The following is a 19,879-nucleotide window of genomic DNA, read 5'->3' as shown; positions in this document are numbered from 1 at the left end:
TGTTCCATCTTTAGCTTTTTGAGAATCACCTCCATCTATTTTATATTAGCACAACGCTTTAAAATTTTAAATTAATGAGATATTTCGGCATTTACATGTTTCCAATTTTGTCGATTTTTTATTATACGATGTTTTAACTATTTGATAACAAGACTATGTTTATAAAGTTAATTGTGTAAAATAAGTTATTATAAAGTAAATTGCAAATTTGTTTCTAATTTTAAATTAATAATTTGTGACCGATGTTTTGAATAGATAGGGTTAATAGGATTAAAATATGAAATTTTCTGTTAAATTATTAAAAAAATTTTTCAATGTAATTCTGTTTTATAACACAACATTTCTTTAATTATTTTTATTTATGTACATTAATAAATGCGGATTTACTTCTTTTGTTTTCTTGACTTTTTTTTCTGCAAGTGACAGGTCATCATATTCCATCCAACAATTGCCTGTTCGTTTCACTATTGCTGTGTAATGTCCCAATTTTCTAAACGTTTCAAACAACAAAATCTAGAAACACTTTGGAGAAGAAATCCGTTGGGTAACAAATTTTTTAAGGGTACTTTACTCTTGAGTCGAGTTTAGCACAACCACGGAATTTTGCAATAAACAATTAGCAATAAATTTTTATTCGGTGTATTTCGCGAGCAACAAAATCTAGAAACACTTTGGAGAAGAAATCCCCTGGGTAACAATTTTTTTAAGGGTACTTTACTCTTGAGTCGAGTCTAGCACAGCCACGGAATTTTGCAATAAACAATTAGCAATAAATTTTTATTCGGTGTATTTCGCGAGTAACAAAATCTAGAAATACTTTAGAGAAGAAATCTGCTATGTAACAAATTTTTTAAGGTTACTTTACTCTTCAATCGAATCTAGCACAGCCATAGAATTTTGCAATAAACAATTAGCAATAAATTTTATTCGGTGTATTTCGTGAGCAACAAAATCTAGAAACACTTTGGAGAAAAAATCTGCTGAGTAACAAATTTTTTAAGGGTACTTTACTTTTGAGTGGAACACAGCCACGGAATTTTACAATAAACAATTAGCAATAAATTTTTGTTCGGTGTATTTTGCGAGCAACAAAATCTAGAAACACTTTGGAGAAGAAATCCGCTGAGTAACAAATTTTTTAAGGGTACTTTACTCTTCAATCGAATCTAGCACAGCCATAGAATTTTGCAATAAACAATTAGCAATAAATTTTTATTCGGTGTATTTCGTGAGCAACAAAATCTAGAAACACTTTGGAGAAGAAATCCGCTAAGTAACAAATTTTTTAAGAGTACTTTACTCTTCAATCAAATCTAGCACAGCCACAGAATTTCGTAATAAACAATTAGCAATAAATTTTTATTTGGTGTATTACGCGAACAACAAAATCTAGAAACACTTTGGAGAAGAAATCCGTTGGGTAACAAATTTTTTAAGGGTACTTTACTCTTGAGTCGGATCTAGCACAACCACGGAATTTTGCAATAAACAATTAGCAATAAATTTTTGTTTGGTGTATTTCGTGAGCAACAAAATCTAGAAACACTTTGGAGAAGAAATCCGCTGAGTAACAAATTTTTTAAGGGTACTTTACTCTTCAATCGAATCTAGCACAGCCACAGAATTTTGCAATGAACAATTAGCAATAAATTTTTATTCGGTGTATTTCGTGAGCAACAAAATCTAGAAACATTTTGAAGAAGAAATCCGTTGGGTAACAAATTTTTTAAGGGTACTTTACTCTTGAGTCGAGTCTAGCACAGCCACGGAATTTTGCAATAAACAATTAGCAATAAATTTTTGTTCGGTGTATTTCGCGAGCAACAAAATCTAGAAACACTTTGGAGAAAAAATCTGCTAAGTAACAAATTTTTTAAGGGTACTTTACTTTTGAGTGGAACACAGCCACGGAATTTTACAATAAACAATTAGCAATAAATTTTTGTTCGGTGTATTTTGCGAGCAACAAAATCTAGAAACACTTTGGAGAAGAAATCCGCTGAGTAACAAATTTTTTAAGGTTACTTTACTCTTCAATCGAATCTAGCACAGCCATAGAATTTTGCAATAAACAATTAGCAATAAATTTTATTCGGTGTATTTCGTGAGCAACAAAATCTAGAAACACTTTGGAGAAAAAATCTGCTAAGTAACAAATTTTTTAAGGGTACTTTACTTTTGAGTGGAACACAGCCACGGAATTTTACAATAAACAATTAGCAATAAATTTTTGTTCGGTGTATTTTGCGAGCAACAAAATCTAGAAACACTTTGGAGAAGAAATCCGCTGAGTAACAAATTTTTTAAGGGTACTTTACTCTTCAATCAAATCTAGCACAGCCACAGAATTTTGCAATAAACAATTATCAATAAATTTTTATTCAGTGTATTTCGTGAGCAACAAAATCTAGAAACACTTTGGAGAAGAAATCCGTTGGGTAACAAATTTTTTAAGGGTACTTTACTCTTGAGTCGAGTCTAGCACAGCCACGGAATTTTGCAATAAACAATTAGCAATAAATTTTTATTTGGTGTATTTCGCAAGAAATAAATTCTAAGAAACGCTGTTCATCGATACGTCTCATTAATTTACCATTTTTAAGTATTGTGCTAATGTACAGTGAGTAGGGGTTTTTAAGGGTTAAGGCTGGAGCAACAAAATTAAATTTATTATAAACGGTGAGCAACAAAATCTTAGAAGCGTCATTAATTGAAAAATCTTGGTATTTTCATTTTTAGAATGTTTTATTACTAGGGAGTAACTTTAGGGGTGGTTTTTGGAGTTTAAAAATAGAACAAATAAATTGGCATTAGGGTAAATAATTAGCAAAAAATTAGTTCTATAAAAAACTACCGTTTTTTAAATTAAAAAAAAATTTTTTTCTGTGGCTGTGCTAACTTTAATCTTGAGTTAACGCAGCCACTATTTTCTCCCAAACGGCTGGAGCAAAAAAATTGAGACTTGAGTAACAAATTAGCAATTAAAGAGCACTAAATTTCTGTGTAAGTTTTATTCGATTGTGCTAAAGTGGCTGTGCCAGCTTAATAGACGTAAATATTCAACATAGGGAAGGTATAAAGAGTAAATTGTTGAAAAATTTTTTTCAAAAAATGAACAGCATAGTTAAATAGAAATATTTATGCTGTAAAACTTTTGTATAAAACATTTTTTTATATTTTGTTTAGTTTACGAGATATATCGAGAAAGGGCAAAAACTCTCATTTTTTGAAAGGTGGTTTCAATCCTTTAAGTTTATAAGCACCAACTAAAAATTTCTAAATTCATGTATTTACCTTCTCTACATTTATGCCAAGTTTCATTAAAATCAGAATTTTCAGGTTCGCAAGGTTCCCTTGTAAGTCCCTGAATGTAATTTGTCCCGTCACGTTGGAGAAATTCAAAATTTAATTGTTAGATAGCAATGTCTACAGAATTCGCTGTCGAGGGATGATAAATAAGCGGTAAATATACCAGTTAAAATAAATCAGTCACTAGTACAGAGTACGGAATTTCCCAAACAGTTTTTAACCGTAATCACTGAGAATTATGTAAAAAGTATTTTGAAAATTAGTTGCGTAAACATTTGCTCGCTAGACTCCTTTAAATAAAAATAATTCCATAGGAATCCTACTCCTACATATTTAAGTTTATATATCACTGCCAATTACTGTCATTGTAATAAAAAAAACACTGAAATAGCAAATAGGAACGTTACAGCTGTAAATATTGAATTAGTTTCTTTGTCAAATCAAATTAAACATTAAACATTGATAAGGCATCTTGCAATAACAAAATAATGTAATTGGTTATTCAGCAGGTACCAGTAAGCAGTCAATAATATTTTTGTAATATTAGAGAGCTCTTACTCTGACGTGACAACACAGATCGTGTACAGGGACTTAGTCGAATTAATAAATTATATCAAGTGCATTCCATACATCGTGTTAATATCTTTGGTACAATTTATTATCGTCGTAAGTGCGGAGCTTCGATGAGAAAAAAAACTTGAAGAGGAATAAGATCCATATCAGATTTGTCAGACTTTAATTTGCCAATTAAAAGTTTTTGTTTCATACTTTATGAATATTCTCTATCGATTAATATATGACTCATGGTTCACTTATTTGTTCGGGACCCAAACTGAGTATAGTTCTTTAATCAAAGTTATCATTCTTTTAGATATCATAGAAGAGATGTAGTAATTTTAAATAGCTCGCATAATATCATTGAATTTCTAATTAAATGTCGAAATATTAATATAAGACCAGATTCGAAAGAAAGTAGATAGATCACATTGTTTACTCCAGGACAGACTTCGCTACTGCTTCCTCATTTGCCACGAACTCTTACCTGTCAAATCATTGGAGGAGTTGCTGCCGTTGCTGAGATAGCCATTAGCGATGCCTGACGTCGAGTTGCTGGCCGTACTCTTCGCAGGTGATGTCAACGACGACAACGACGAGATCGACGATCCCCCGCTGAGGGGAATATTGCTGCGCATGTGATTTCTCGCGTTTGGGGTGGTGGGTGGGACATCGGGGGGACCAAACAGGCGATTATATGAATCATTACCGGGCTTGTTGTTGCGTGGCGACACGGCAGCGTTCACGTTATCAGTGGTATCGCCGAAGAGGGCTGAACCTAGCTGGGACTGATTGTGAGCCTTGATACGCCGTGGGCTCGTCTCTTCCGGAGCCGCGCCGAAAATGTCACTACTGCCGCCGCCAGGTGGTTTCAACACTCTAAAATCAGAACAAGATAAAAACTTTAAAGATAATCACCTTTTAAAAAGTTAAAAAGTCATAGATTCGATCCTTGAAATGTTATTTTTCACGTCAAATTCTTCATAAGATTTTAGGAAAAAAAATAACAGATGTTTGTTAGCATCATTATTATTAAATTGATTATAAATTTAATATTGTGATACTATTCTTGATCAATTTTCTCAAGTTAAAAATGTTAAAACTTTTTCAATGTATAAATAAATGTTTTTCGACGAGTATTTTCTCATAAAACTTTTGAAAATCATAGTAGTTGTAGAACAGTATTGTATAAAGAATTTTATGATTTTTTAATTTATTAATATCTATTATATATATTTCAAAACAATAAAATATATAAACAGTAAAAATGTTATTTTTATACCTATGTAGTAAAATTCTAATAATTTTAAAATACTGATTAACTTATATAAAAGTGTTACACTTCCGCGTCACTCCCGCACTCCCTTATCTTGCGAGCTCTGTCACACACTCTCCCGAACTCACAGACACTCGCAAGGAATAACGTTCTTGCAAGGTTAAGAGATTAGGCCACTGTAGAATTTTCAAAAAATGGAAAAAATTCTTTTTGGTTAAAAACATATCTTAGGGTATCAAAAATAGTATGTAAGTGGTTTTGATATAAAAACAATTTTTTAATGATGTTTATGAGGCCATATTGCCGAGCGCCTTGAAGCACGTTCGAGCGGTCTTGAACAATCTCTCACTGACAAACAGAGTGTGTGAAGTTGGCCCCCACAAATCAGTATTAGTATAGTTCTAAGGCTACGTTCCGATATTCACCATCAGTACTGAAAATCTATAGTTTACGTCACATACACTGTAGAATTTGGCAGTGAATATCGGAACGCAGCCTGATTAGAGTTCCGGCTTCTTTCGGGCAATATAAAGAGTTCTTGATAATTTTTAAAAAGAGTTCTAGCGATTAACGAAGACATCTTTTGAAAAAAGGGAGGCTAACTTCACGATTTTTTAAATCAAATTTGAAGATCGAATAGTTCTGAATGACTTAAACGCTTCATTTTGCGATTATCTAGAGTTTCTGATGCATAAAAAATTATTTTAATTAATAAAAAATTTTTTTTATTAATTAAAAAAAATAAAAAATTTTAAAAATTCGATTTTGAGATCGAGTAGTTCTGAATGGCTTAAACGCTTCATTTTGCGATTACCTAGAGTTCCTGATACATAAAAAATTTTTGGGATTGATTAAAAAAATTTTTTGGCGGAAAGAAAATTTTTATGGCCCAAAGTAATTAAACCAACAATTTGTAAAATAATCGATATTTTAATGATAGATGATTGAGAGTTTTCCATTAAGTCCCAAAGTCGAAAATTATTTTAAAGTTCCGAGTAGTTCTGACTAGAGTTCTGGGTTGTTCTCAATGAGTTCTGACGAAAAGTCTTATAGCCCAAAGCGATTAGGCCAACCATTTGCAAGATAATCGATATTTGAACGGTAGATGATTGAAAGTTTTCCAAGTTCCGACGTCGAAAATTATTTTAGAGTTCCAAATAGTTCTGACTAGAGTTCTGAGTAGTTCTCGACATGTTCTGACGAAAAGTCTCATGGCTAAAAGCGATTAGATCAACGGTTTGCAAGTTAATTGATATTTGAACAAGAGGTGATTAAAAATTTTCTTTCGCCAAAAATTTTTTTAAATCAATCCCATAAATGTTTTATGTAACAGGAACTTTAGGTAATAGCAGAATGAAGCGTTTAAACCATTCGGAACTATCTCAAAATAGAATTTTTAAAATTTTTTATCTTTCTTTAACCCTCTGACTGCACACTATCAAAAAGTTACGTTCACTGCACACATGGATGTACAACACCGGGAAAACTTTGATGAGTTGTATTTCGAGCAAAAATCGACGAATTTCAATACATTTTTTTTATTTCTAAGGAAAATTTCTCAGAATTGTGGTAAAATAGGTTAGAAAGTCGTATGTATAAACTGAAAAAAGATATGTTCAATAGACAGACAATAAATAAAAAAAATTTGCATAAAAAATTGTTTTTTTTTTTCAAACGCCTGCATTTTGTAGAAAAAAAAAAAAAGAAAAAATACTTCAAAATATAGTAATTAAAAAGCTCAAGAGTTATATTTTAAGAATCTATTATCAATTTGTTGATTTGTACCAAAAAGTATATTTTTTTAAAGATATGAATATTCACTATTTTTCGATCTGACAGTTAATACCGTAAAATCAAAATCATCAAAATGTTTGTAAATAAAACGACAACAATTATTGTTTTAATTATTATTTATTGTTTATTTAACTTAAATAAAAAAAAATAAAAGTTCAACTATCCTCTCTTCCGTGTACTCACTTCTTTGGAAACATACACAGAAAATAAGGGAATATTTTTGTTAAATCAAAAAGATTTACTTGAACGAAGATTTATTTCAAAATTTTATATAGTTTAACCAAGAAAATAATATTCTTGTTACTTAAGAATAATTTTCTTGAATGCAAAAGAAAAAATATCGGATAAAGATACTACATGTTTAAATCAAAAATTATAATTTTTTTAGACTAAAATTATCAAACAATTATATCATATTTTTAAAATAATACTTATAGTATTGAAATAAGATTATAATATTGTGAAATTCAAAATTTTCAAATTCTTCTAAGAAGATTATATATTATTGCTTACATATGAAACAAGGATCGCGTTAATTTGAATACGTACTCTCTAAATCAGAATTAGTGAAAACTCGACCAAATCAGTGAAAATACACTGACTTCCAGTGATATACATACTGATTATCAGTGTATATATTTCACTGACAATCAGTGAAATAAATACACTGATCTTTCAGTGACTATACACTAATTCTAAAGTGAAAATTATTGAAAGACAGTAAATATTCACTGATTATCACAGTTATAAGTATGCCACTGCGAATCAGTGAATATCCACTGATTAAGATTTAGAGAGTAAGTTTCAATTTTAGAGTAATTTTTTTTCCGGGTACAAAAATTAATTTGTCATACACGAAAATATACTTTACTAATGTTCTTTTATTTGGTTTATTTAAAAAAAAGTAATTTATAGTCGAATGCAATTACTTTTACTTACATTTTAAATTTCCGCTCTGCACAATTTTGTAACGTTCGCTGTACACTGGGTGTATCACACCCAGAATCGAACTTCCATTTACGCTGCTGCAAGCACTAAGCGAGTAATGACCGGATTAAGCACGCATAAGATAAAAGAGACACCTAACTTTTTTCTTCCCCATGTTCCATCTCCTTATTACTGCTCGTTATAAAATGGCGCACGTTTGAAAATCGGCCTGGGTGTGGCTAACCCAGTGTGCAGTCAAAGGGTTAATTAATAAAAAATTTTTTATGCATCAGAAACTCTAGATAATCGCAAAATGAAGCGTTTAAGTCATTCAGAACTATTCAATCTCAAAATTCGATTTAAAAAAATAGTGAAGTGAACCGTCTTTTTTCAAAAAGTGTTTTCGTTATCTTAATCGCCAGAACTCTTTTTAAAAATTATCAGGGACTCTTTATATTGCTCGAAAGAAGAATTCTAATCAGAACTATACTTTGATGATTTGGAGAGCCAATTTCACACACTTGACAAACAAGGCAAAACAGGCTCATAGAGACTTTAAATCACTAAGAAAAAAAGAGGAAGACAAAAATGTCGATCTAGAATGACAACTATATGGTGCCGAAATAGCAGATAGTGGTAAATTAAATTTTTATTTTATTTAAAAAATATCATTATTTAAACGCGTTTTTCTCGAAACCGTCTTTTTCAAATCGGACGAACCGATAACTCGGTCAAATCTTTATCGATTTACTTGAAATTTTTCACTGACGTGAAATTTTTACTGTAGCTTCAAAATAGAATTTTTCAACGAAGTACCTGTGGATATTTAATTTCATTGTAAACTTTTTTTGTTATAAGATATTTTTACGTAATTTTTTCTTTAAAAATAATTTTTTTTATGTACGCCATTTTCGCAAAAAATAAAAAAATTTTCGTCTGTACTTCGCTAGAAAAAAATGTTTAGATCTTAAAAACTTTGCGTTTTTTGTCCGATATGCAATCATTCGAGATGTAATAATGTGGAAACGTCCATTCATCATCGTGATAGTGCAACGCGCGAGATGTTACGCCGCTCAATGAAGGCCGCACGTTATTAATTATATCGTAACGTCATCGTAACGAGATCAAAAATTCTAAGAGAAATCCGTCCACCCGTGAGACGCTTCCAAAAAATAAGGGCTATGCTACTGGACGTCTATCGTCGACATTTTTTATTAAAAAACAATAAAAAATTATTTTGTATACTTAAAAAAATTAACAATCAAATACTTAACTTGAATTTTCTTTCTTGTATTACTTATCTTCGTAAATAATCGTTAAATTTTTTTTTTTGTGCAGTGGCCTAATCTTTTAAGGGAAAAACGGTATTTGTTATAATACACCAAAATACATCAGCTTGACAGTTCAGAAATTAAAATCAAAACCAACATGCTTTTCCATGGCAACTGGGCGATCGATAATATTGATCCGCTGGACCAGCTGACTCGCGTGGCCCGGGATCATACTGGGCGACGCGTGCAACACTGCCCCCCTTCTTCAGAGTTGTCGTTCGGACAATTCGAAGGGTGAAGACACGAACCCTCCGACGTCTCTTTGATTTAACCCGAGCAACGAGTTATCGAGTGTCGTGATTCGTTCCTAGAACCTCTTCAAGAAACGACACTCTTGTACAAAAATTAATACAAGAGTGTTGTTTCCTAAATTATGTGTCCCAAAGTAAATTGATTCAGTCATAATTAATATTTTGTTATGTCAAAAGCAAGATTAAAATATTTGAATTACATATCTGTAAGAGATCCTAGGAACAAATCGTTGTCGAATAGTGTACCAGTAAATAGAGAGCGCGCGGACGATAGAATTTGTGCGTGCAAATCCACACTAATTTTCGCTTAATAAGGCACGGTGCATGCGGCACGTGCGCCTTATCACGTGCGTATGAGCTAAAGAGAAAGGGGTAAAAAAACTGGGAAGGGAAGAGGAGAAAAATTGAGTCGGGTCGAGGGTAATAGTAATTAGGAATATGAAGCGCTTCCTTTCTCTCTCAAATTGCTTCGAGGATGGGAGAATACAACATGCAGGCTTCAATTAGAGACGCAATATATCACTTAGAGAATGCGTGCCCCATTGAAAAACACAATCTAGTTTCGAGGATTACTTTCTTTATAGAATTAACAACAAAAGCCTAGAAAAAATTGAGTTAAATAAAAAACTTGACTGCGTCATAATAAAGAAAAAACGTCATCACTTTAGTATTGATTCTGAACTAAATATTGTAAATTATTTTATAAACTTTGTCATAAAATTTCTTAAAATATACATATACAGGATATCTAGAAAGATTTTGATTTATATCAACTTGATTTTAAAATTTGTCTTTTGGACATTCTTATATAAATGTGTGTGTGTGTGTGTGTGTGTGTGTGAAACACACTTTGGTGTAAGCAATTTGCAAAGTGATAGTGCAGAATAAACAATCGTGCGTTTCGCTTATTTCAAATTAACGAATAAGAGTAAGATTGTTAACTTGCGATCAAAGAAATGACGTTACGATTTAATTAATAACGTGCGGCCTTCATTAAGCGGCGTAACATTTCACGCGTTGCACTATCACGATGATGAATGGACATTTCCGCATTATTACATCTCAGATGATTGCATATCGGAGAGAAGTTGACAGAAGTGTCAGAGAATTGCGCGCAGCTAGATTTGCGAAATCTTCTTTTGATTTATTGCAGTATCACTGATGCAAGAGATATCTTCATTGAACACGTAGATTGCCAAGTATTAATTTGCGATTTCTCATTTTATTTTTTATTTTTTGAAACACTCACTCAATCAAGATTTTAACGTTACGTATCTTCCAATTCGAATTTCAAAGAAATAACTACTATACGTAAAATCGACGAAAAACACATTTTCTCTATTTCACGGATTTCTGTGAAATTTTGTATTTTCATGTTCTTGGGTTACTGATTACAAATTTGAAAAGATTTCAAAACTTTAAAATAGCGGGTTCTATATGACTGTTATATAGGGACATTAAAAATCGAACTGAAAAGGCCAACTAATTCCGAACATTGCACTAGACCAGTATATTTAAATCCTTGGAAAATTATATTTGTTTGAAAAATTCTGTAGTTTGGTTACAATTCAAACAGTTTCTAATTTTTTATCTTTAGCTTTACAATAAACAATAAAGTAATTGGTTTATAAAAAAAACTTAGCATGTGAATAATTCTGGAAGAAAATACATATGTTAAAATGTAAAGAATATTTAATAAAATTTTTTGCCTCTAATTTCAAATATTTTTTAAGAAACTAGATTTTCTCGGAAAAAAATAGTTTTTTTTCGACTTTGATTTCAAATAAGAAATAAATATTAATAAATATGAAAAATATGTGAAATGACACTTACTCTTATCAAACTGTAAATAATTAATCAAAAATACAACAGAAAAAAGTATATCGAAACTGTCTCACAAAATGACAAAAGATTAATAAAAAATTAAATATTAATTATTAAAAATGGAATTTTTTGTCGTTGAAGTGAACAAATAATAATCTACAATTTGACACAACAATTTTATATATTCCAATTATTTATCCGTGATCTAAGTTGTAATCTAAATTGTAATCTAAATTCAAGTTGAATTAAATATAGCGGATATCAACATTTTTTAAATGTTCATATTTTTTAAAAAACTTATGTTTAGATATCTTTTACGATGCCGAATACATATCTAATGCTAAAATTGGTGAGTTTAGTACGATAAAATTAATACAGTCAATGAAAATTCAATCATACTTAAATTTTAGCAAAAAATTATATATAAAGATTTTTCGTATATATGTGTTAACTATTAATCATCATATCTTATTAACCGTACCAAAGTATCTTTTTGTTATATGTGCATGAAAAATTGTCCATTATGCTTTTTTCCACAGAACAGTTATCTTACATAAGTAATTAATCAACTTGTCATTTTTATGCCAATAAATGGCAGTGAAATAATGCTTTTCTGCAATCCTTTTTCACACGCTCACTTCGTTTACTGCACGCTTCCCCTTGTTATTACACTAGTGGTACACATTCGATAACGTAAATTTTAATTGTAATACATATTTTATTAAAAAAAAAATAGAACTTTAATTTAAAAATAAAATTAAAAAATTTTTTCTATAAAGTATCAATAAGATTCCATGAAAACTTATAATTTTTAAAAGCAAAAATGAATTTTTAAAAATATCAAATTTTTCCAGTAGTAATAATCATTCTCTAATAGTACAAACACTCGAGTTTGATTCAGTACAAGATTGTAAATTAACAATAAAGATTAACTATTAGTTTTCACATTTTTAACTGTATCTCACGCCTCTATTGTATCTTGGCGACATGATACATATACATATACGATTTTGCCAATACAGGTCGGACGCGTATCTTTCGCAAAAGGTAGCCGCGAAACAAGACGCGAGTAACGAGGATAATCAATCGGATCCGTAAGAAGCGGGTGATCCTGGAGAGGACAGGATGGGTGTACCAAAAAATATATGACATGACGCAATATATGTGTACCCCGCCTCTGCACATCTATCCATTAATGCGAGCACTCACGTTAATTGGATCATCAACCTGTGTCTTCAACGCGCTGTTGGGGCGCCACGATCAATCAGCCCTGGATCTCAGAATCGATTATTTACGTTTTCTTTATTTTCTTTCTTATCTCATAAAAATGTGCTTTATAGCTGTTCACGTACGATGCGAGTAGCAACGCGTCCAGTGTGCGCGGTAACTTAACCCTCTAAAGAGCTGAGAAAAAATGAATAGACCTTTGCGAGATAATCGCCAGCTATTTCCTATCACGACAAAGAACATGATGAAGAAAACGCGTATCAAAAGGCTGGATGCGAAAAATCTTGTTATTTAAAATCGAGAAAATAATAGGCATAATGACATTGCACTTATAAAATCAAAGTCATGCAAGAATGGAATCGTTTACAACAGTTAGCTTGCTTACTCAAACGCATGTTTGAACGAACGTTATATTTTTTCGTCCCATTCGTTTCTTAATTCTCAGTTAAATTAACCTTCGAAATTTCGCCAAAACGTATTCGTATTCATTCATTAAAAAATCGAACAATTATGCAATAATCCTAAACTGCTCCATACATTTCAAGTTCAAACCAAAGATGTCGAGCGTAACGAATTAAAGCGGATTCATTTCGTCGAGAAACACGAGAAACTAATTCAAGTAATTTGCCAGCGTTGCGTACACTAACTGCACTCCGGAGAAAAACATCGTATGCATCGAGCTCGAAGAGAGGAAAGAAGAGGAGATACGCGGTTATGGACAATGTTCCGCTATACGCCTCGCGCGCTTTTTTACAAGACGCAATTGAAAATAGGTTTACGGTATCACGCTTGTAGATCATTTTTCTCACATACATAGAAAAACAGAGAAAGAGAGAGAGAGAGAGAGAGAGAGAGAGAGAGAGAGAGAGAGAGAGAGAGAGAGAGAGAGAGAGAGAGAGAGAGAGAGAGAAGAGGAGAAGGGTTCGTTAACCGCTGACTTTTCTATTAGATTATTGGACAATTGAATGACGGGACTGACGACGGAGCTACTATCGGGATCCTAGGAATAAATGGTGCTGAGACCTATCATCAAGGCGCGATGTACACTGATTATAACACTCACGAGGTCTGAGCGACAACGCGAGTACATCGAAATGTGCGTATACCCGACATGATATACATCCGTACCGGTTAATCGACGCAGCTAGAAAATAAGGTCACGGCACCACCATTATCCACTTTGCTCAGCACAACTATAATGAGCGGAATTAACGCTTCTGCGAGGTAGCGACAGGTTTTGTGGAAAGTGTGATGTTGTTCTCGTCAATTACATATTCAAATGACTCATCGTTGTTTCTCATTGCATTTTACGGTGAGTCAGCTAGTCATCAAGGGACAACCATCAATTTATTTAGTAGTATCTATTAGTTACATAAATATATGTAAAAACTTCATAGCCCGGCTGTTCGCGAATATTCTGCCGTGTTCTTTTGAACACAGTTGCAGATGGAAAATTATAATTCGTGAAAAATTGTAATGACTTCAATATGAACGTTAATATTTAATCATAAATTTTTCATGATTTACGATCTGAATTCCATTGATTCAAGAATTACCTATGAAATAATACTCTCGAAATGTTTTGTAAAAAGGAATTTTTGGTTTATATAATACGTAAAAAAAAAATGTACAAAAAAAGGTATTAGTGAGAAAAATAGTTTTTCTTATACAATCTCACAAGGATTAAAATACTGCCAGGCAAAAGATAAAGGTTCAACGAGGCTCTTGTTTCTCAGCGTCATGACAAACATCGATTAATCTCGTAGGAGAATCGCGGTGGATGGCACGAGGAGAGTATTTCGACGAATTTCAAAACGATGAGGTCGTACCATCTGGTACGATGTCCCTTGTACTTGACTTGTCACGGCATAATTCCGTGCAAAAAAATAACTAAAGAGATGATCGATTAAAAATTGATAGGCACGCGAACATTTGTCTTAAAAAAAAAAAACCAAATTTATGACAGCGCAATAATAATTCGTTTTCAAGTTTCCAGGGCTCCTTATCTGACTTTTTACCTTGACCAAATGTGTCACATGTACAAATAATATCTTGGCCGTCATCGACATCGGCAAATTTTTTACAATGTTTTCTTAAATAATTAAAAAATTTTTTAATTAATTTAATTAAATAATATGTAATTTAATTAAACAATAATTTAATTTAATTAGATTAATACATTTTTCGATTCCCAAATTTTTCGCAGTTTTTCCAGTTTATGCCGACTACTAACAATCTGTAATATATGTAATATCCAGACAATTTTATAATAATTTTTTACTTTGAGAAAAACTACCAGTTTTATTTACTTCGCATCCGAGCTCAGTAATTTCTTCGTAAATCGTGAATATTTAATAATCAAATAAGTTTTCGCAAATATAGAGCAACAAAGTTAGAGTTTATTTCTGAAAAGTGAGAGAAGAACGGTTAAGAAAGATCATACCCAAGTGCCTAGTTCCTAAGAATATTATGTGTGATCCAAAAAAGGAATGTCAATAATAAGGTATTAAGAATTATGCCAATACAGTGTACGGCCGAGCAAATTTTTTTATCGCATGTTTGGACAATGGTCATTGTTTCCCTGCTTTAATTATGACAAATCAGCGCGCGAAATGTCAACTCCTTCACTACAACTACAACTGGCGCACAATGTAACATTTTCACTTGTCGGTATTGTGCAGCAACGCACTTCAAGCTTGTCAAAGTCTTTTTTTGCGTGAACAAAGCGCTGTGTCGGTGAGTCAATTCGCCGTTTATGCACTTAACTGTCTCTAACACTTCCTCCGATCACTGGACAAGATCATAGGTTGTTGTGCTCTTTAAGATTCTTTACATCAATCGTATCAAAGTATTTAGTTTCAAAAGAAACAAAAAATTTTTGTAGACAGGAAAAATAAAATACATCTTGAAGTAAATTCTAAATAAAATATATTTTCAAATACTTTGTTGTACAGAAAAAAATATTCTTGTTTTAAAAATATCTTGGTTTGCGAAATGTCAAATGTTGAAATAGTATTAAAAAACATTTACTTGTATAAAGAAATTTTATATAATTTCAAGAAAAATATATTCTCATTATTCAATAATAAACTTCACGAGTTAAAAGGAAAAGATATCGGATAAAAAATAACAATATTTTCAAATCAAGAATTCCAATTTTTTAGTACTATTACTGTCAAAACAATCATATTGTGTTTTTTTAGATGACTATTATAATAACTAGTATAGTATCAAAATAAAAATATAATATTCTACTAAATTTTAAGAAATTATAAAATTCTCAAAAAGAGTGTTAAATATACAGAGTATTTAAAAAAAGGATCTAACATTTATATAGTAAATAAAGATGCGTGTGACTCTGAAGTTGCGAGAGCGATGGACTCGTAAGTGACAAATCGCGAAGTCGAGTTGACAGACACTAGAGTTATATATACGGATTTTTAAGTCCGTGATTTTAACAGAGATTACAGAGGAACTCTTTAGCTCTAGATGACGTATAGGAACTGATACTATATAGATTCCATCCGTTTACATTATTATTATAATAAATAATACACATACGTAAAAAAGTCTTAGTAAACATAAATCGAAAACTCAATTATTTCTCAGATATAAACAATTCATATATTTATGGATATTTGTAGAATGTATTTCACATATCGTCCATTTATTATATTTTTACACGCTTAGTATCTTCTTACACGCGAAGAAAATTGTATATTAAGAATTATTATGTACGATAGTAGCTACGGACCATAAGAAGAAATTTCAGAGAATTACACTATAAGTAGTGTAAATATTATGACAATTTGATAAAATTTTGTAGTAAAAATTACTATAATAAATAGTAAACACGGATCAAGGAAGAAATTGCAACATTTGTACCGTTTTTTATCAAATTATTATAGTATTTACACTATTTATGGCGTAATTCTCTGAAATTTCTTTTATATACAAGGTGTCCCAGAATGATTAATTTTTATTTTACGGAGTGAAAGAAGGTAAAATTTTAAACTAAAAGTTTTTTTTACTAATTTTGGCTTAGATTATTATTTACTGAATTATTAATAAATAAAATTGCTCAATCAGACGGCGCGCGGGCGGAGTATGTAGAAGTGGGACATTCTTTGAAACTCCACGCGCTTATCATGCATTTCTTTAATTAAAACTTTATTTTAATTTTTTATATTAATGAATAAATATATTATTGAATAAATAAATTTGAGCCAAGTTTTTATCTTCTATTTGTTCGAATAACGAAATTTGCAAGTAAATAATAAAATTTTAACTTTTACTTTAAAGTTGATCTTTTTCTTTCTTAACTAAATTCCAAGTACATTATAATAATTTCAAGAGTAAAAAAAGAGAGAATTTGCTCTAAATTGAATAATTTTTACATGCAAGAAACATGCACAAAACATAATGAGAAACCAGTTTCTCTAATTTATACGAATCGGGTAAGAACTCGAACGAGTTGCATACGACACACGAAGACCTTGGAACATAGCTTCTTACGTTTCCTCTCTCGCAATACAATGCAACCGATGAGATAATTGGAGGGCGGTACCTGCGAACGACGACACGATTATTCGTCCCGTGGGAGTTCTCTGAATATTCAAACGATCGTCGTGTCCGTGACATGGTAGTACATCTATCTTTTTACGCAGTTTCATGATCAACTTATCAACGCATTAGTACGCCGTTCGATTCAGATCCGTCTGAATTTCACATGCGTTAATTAAACACAAAGTAGCTTATTTTCAAACTCAAGAAAGAGGACAATGATATTCCGTTGTTTCTTTCTTCTTGCTAAATGCAATTCGATCTCTCAGTTTTACCTTGTCACAGTTGAAATTTGAAATAAAAATTATAAAATAGACTTTTAGCATATGATACTTACGGCAATATGTTGCCACAGTTTAATTCTATTTAATTTACTATACATATAACTTAATTTGATAAAAAATTAAGTTTTTAGCATATCACATAATGTGATATGATAATTTTATGCTTAATATGGCTTTTTTATCACTTTATCGTTCAATTTTTCAAAAACGTAACATAATAGAACCCATTAAAAAACCTTAAAAATGTAAAAAAGATACGGCAACTACATAAAAGCGTGCTTTCAAAAATGAATTTGAGGTCAATACAATTAGCCAAGTAGATTTAAAAAAAAAATTTGAAGAAATTTAATAAACATCCATTAAAAAAATTATATAAAATTAAAAAAAATAAAATTAGCAAAGTATATATTTTTTAAAAACTTAGAAAAACCATATAAAAATTTATTCAAAAATTTATATCTGAAAAATGGAAATGTCATCAATGATAAGAAATACTGAAATAAAAAACTTGGTGTGCCCAGCTTGTATTTCCAAAGCTCTATTGATATTGATAAATGTATATACAAGAATGCAATTAATGCGAGCCGTAATTATATTATTGTTATTATGCTAATTTTATTTAGATTAACAAATTATCTTTATCGCAGCTTGAACATTAGAGGGTTGTAATTTTATTAATTTTTTATTAATAATATTTTTGACATTCACGTATATATCATGCATATTATTTATGTTATTATTTATTTATTTTATTTTTATTTTTTAAGAAATTTTATTATATTTTTTTCACGTACTAATATTACTTAGATTATGAAATAATTTTATTTTAATCCACTTTTAAAAAAAGGGTGTTATTTATTTTGTCACCGCTTTTCCGCAATGCTGATTGGTTGTTGGTTGTAAAGTTCGTGCTGTGTAAAGCGGGTCACACACACTTTCCGTAGAACGTAACAGTAAGGTTTTGACCAATCACGTACTTGATTTAGTCGCTTACTGTTATGGTCGCCCAATCCAACATGTCAAAACCTTACTGTTACATTCTACGGAAAGTGTGTGTGACCAGCTTAACTTGTTTCATACTGTCGTCTGCTGCTGTCAAACTTTTGTCAGTTTGCCGCATTTGACAGTTTTCAAAAACTTTTGACAGTTCTCCGTATTTAAAAAAGAGAAAGAAATATTTGAAAAACAAAATTTGATTAAGAAAGAGAACGAGAGCTAGTTCCCGTATTTGAGATACGAAAGAAATTTGATAGAAAAAGAAAAAGAGATTAGTGTAAGAGTTTGAGTGTGAGAGGTAGAAGATGCTGTAATAATAAGGTATAATATTAGCCCTCTGCCTACACATAGGGTTATGGTAACCCCAGTCGATTTTGAAATGTTCGCTACTTAAAAGTATTTAGCAAGGGGACGCTGAAACCGGGGAGGAAAAAAAGTTTGAACTCTGCTCTACTTATTCCTCTTTGGACGTTGTGAATGTTCTGAAAATAACAGAAGTAGGAGCATCGAAAGTGTGTGTTGGAGTTACAGTTACCCCGTGTGTAGGGAACGTAAAAAAAAAAAAAAAAAAACCCAGACAAAAAAAAGTTCCAAATTTGAAGGGTAAGTAAAGTTATTTTTTTGTTCATTACTTATCATTTACGCATACAGTACTTATATATATTACCAATGTCGCGATCACTTTGCGAAAATATGCTGCAATTGTAGCATTACAAATTAAAAATTTTTTCTATAACAAATAAAATCTTTTGTAATAAATATTTTTTGTATTAATAATTGTTTTTGTGTATTAATAATTGTTTTTAAATAAATATTACTATTTGCTTTTACTATTATGTTTAAACTGCATACATTTTTACTAAATTCACATTACGAAATAAATATATTTTTTGAACAGAATAAAAAAACTGACAATAGATTCTTAAAGTACAACTCTTCCCCTTTCCATTGATCATTATTTTAATTACTTTAGCTTTTTTTTTCTAATAAATACGGGCGTTTGAAAAAAAGGCAAATTTTTACAAAAATTTTTCGTTCCTTTCTCATTCTTTTAAAAAAATCTCTTTTCTTTTAATATCTTCGACTTTTCAGCCAAGACCATCATAATTCTGAGATTTTTTCCTTTTGATTAAAAAAAAAAGTTAAAATTGATTAAATACATTTGGAGATATAAAAGTCAACGAAATTTTAGGGTTAGCGTAAGCCCTGTGTGTAGGAATCGGGAGAAAAATAAGGTGTAGGCAGAGGGTTAGGTATTTAAGAATTTGACATTTTGCGTAATAATATTTCTGTATTCTTTCCTTAGTAGGATAGAAAAGAGATAGGTAAAAATAGTTTATGAGCGTACATTGACTGACAAGAAGGAGTTTGAAGTTAGAAACAACCTGAAAATGTATTATAATTTATAATTTAATTAAAAAATTTATTTTTTTTAAATATATCTTTCAGAAAAAAAGAAGTTTGATTGGAAAAAGGTATGCAGATAGATAAAAAGTTTGAAAAAGAGAGAGCGGGAGATTACGTTTGGCAAGTAATTAGAAG

The 19,879-nt window shown here is 30.9% G+C and overlaps 1 protein-coding gene and 1 long non-coding RNA gene across 5 annotated transcripts in view; one reads left to right on the top strand and one right to left on the bottom strand.

Moving 5' to 3' along the window:
- LOC105833817 (microtubule-associated protein Jupiter) overlaps positions 1 to 19,879 on the bottom strand; it is a 166,231-nt gene that overhangs the window by 22,935 nt on the left and 123,417 nt on the right. For all 4 annotated transcript variants that reach the window (XM_036291375.1, XM_036291376.1, XM_036291373.1 and 1 more), the window contains one exon: positions 4,352 to 4,743. In XM_036291375.1, coding sequence (XP_036147268.1) covers positions 4,352 to 4,743 — 392 coding nt within the window. The remainder of the gene's footprint in view (positions 1 to 4,351; positions 4,744 to 19,879) is intronic.
- On the top strand, positions 8,737 to 18,909 carry LOC118647124. Its single transcript, XR_004964437.1, has 2 exons — positions 8,737 to 17,865; positions 18,643 to 18,909. It is a non-coding gene; the product is annotated as an uncharacterized LOC118647124 (long non-coding RNA).

The sequence above is a fragment of the Monomorium pharaonis genome, chromosome 8, assembly GCF_013373865.1.
Source record: "Monomorium pharaonis isolate MP-MQ-018 chromosome 8, ASM1337386v2, whole genome shotgun sequence".
NCBI lineage: Eukaryota > Metazoa > Arthropoda > Insecta > Hymenoptera > Formicidae > Monomorium > Monomorium pharaonis.
The sequence above is the reverse complement of the archived record's forward strand: the minus strand, read 5'-3'. Positions and strand labels throughout refer to the sequence as shown.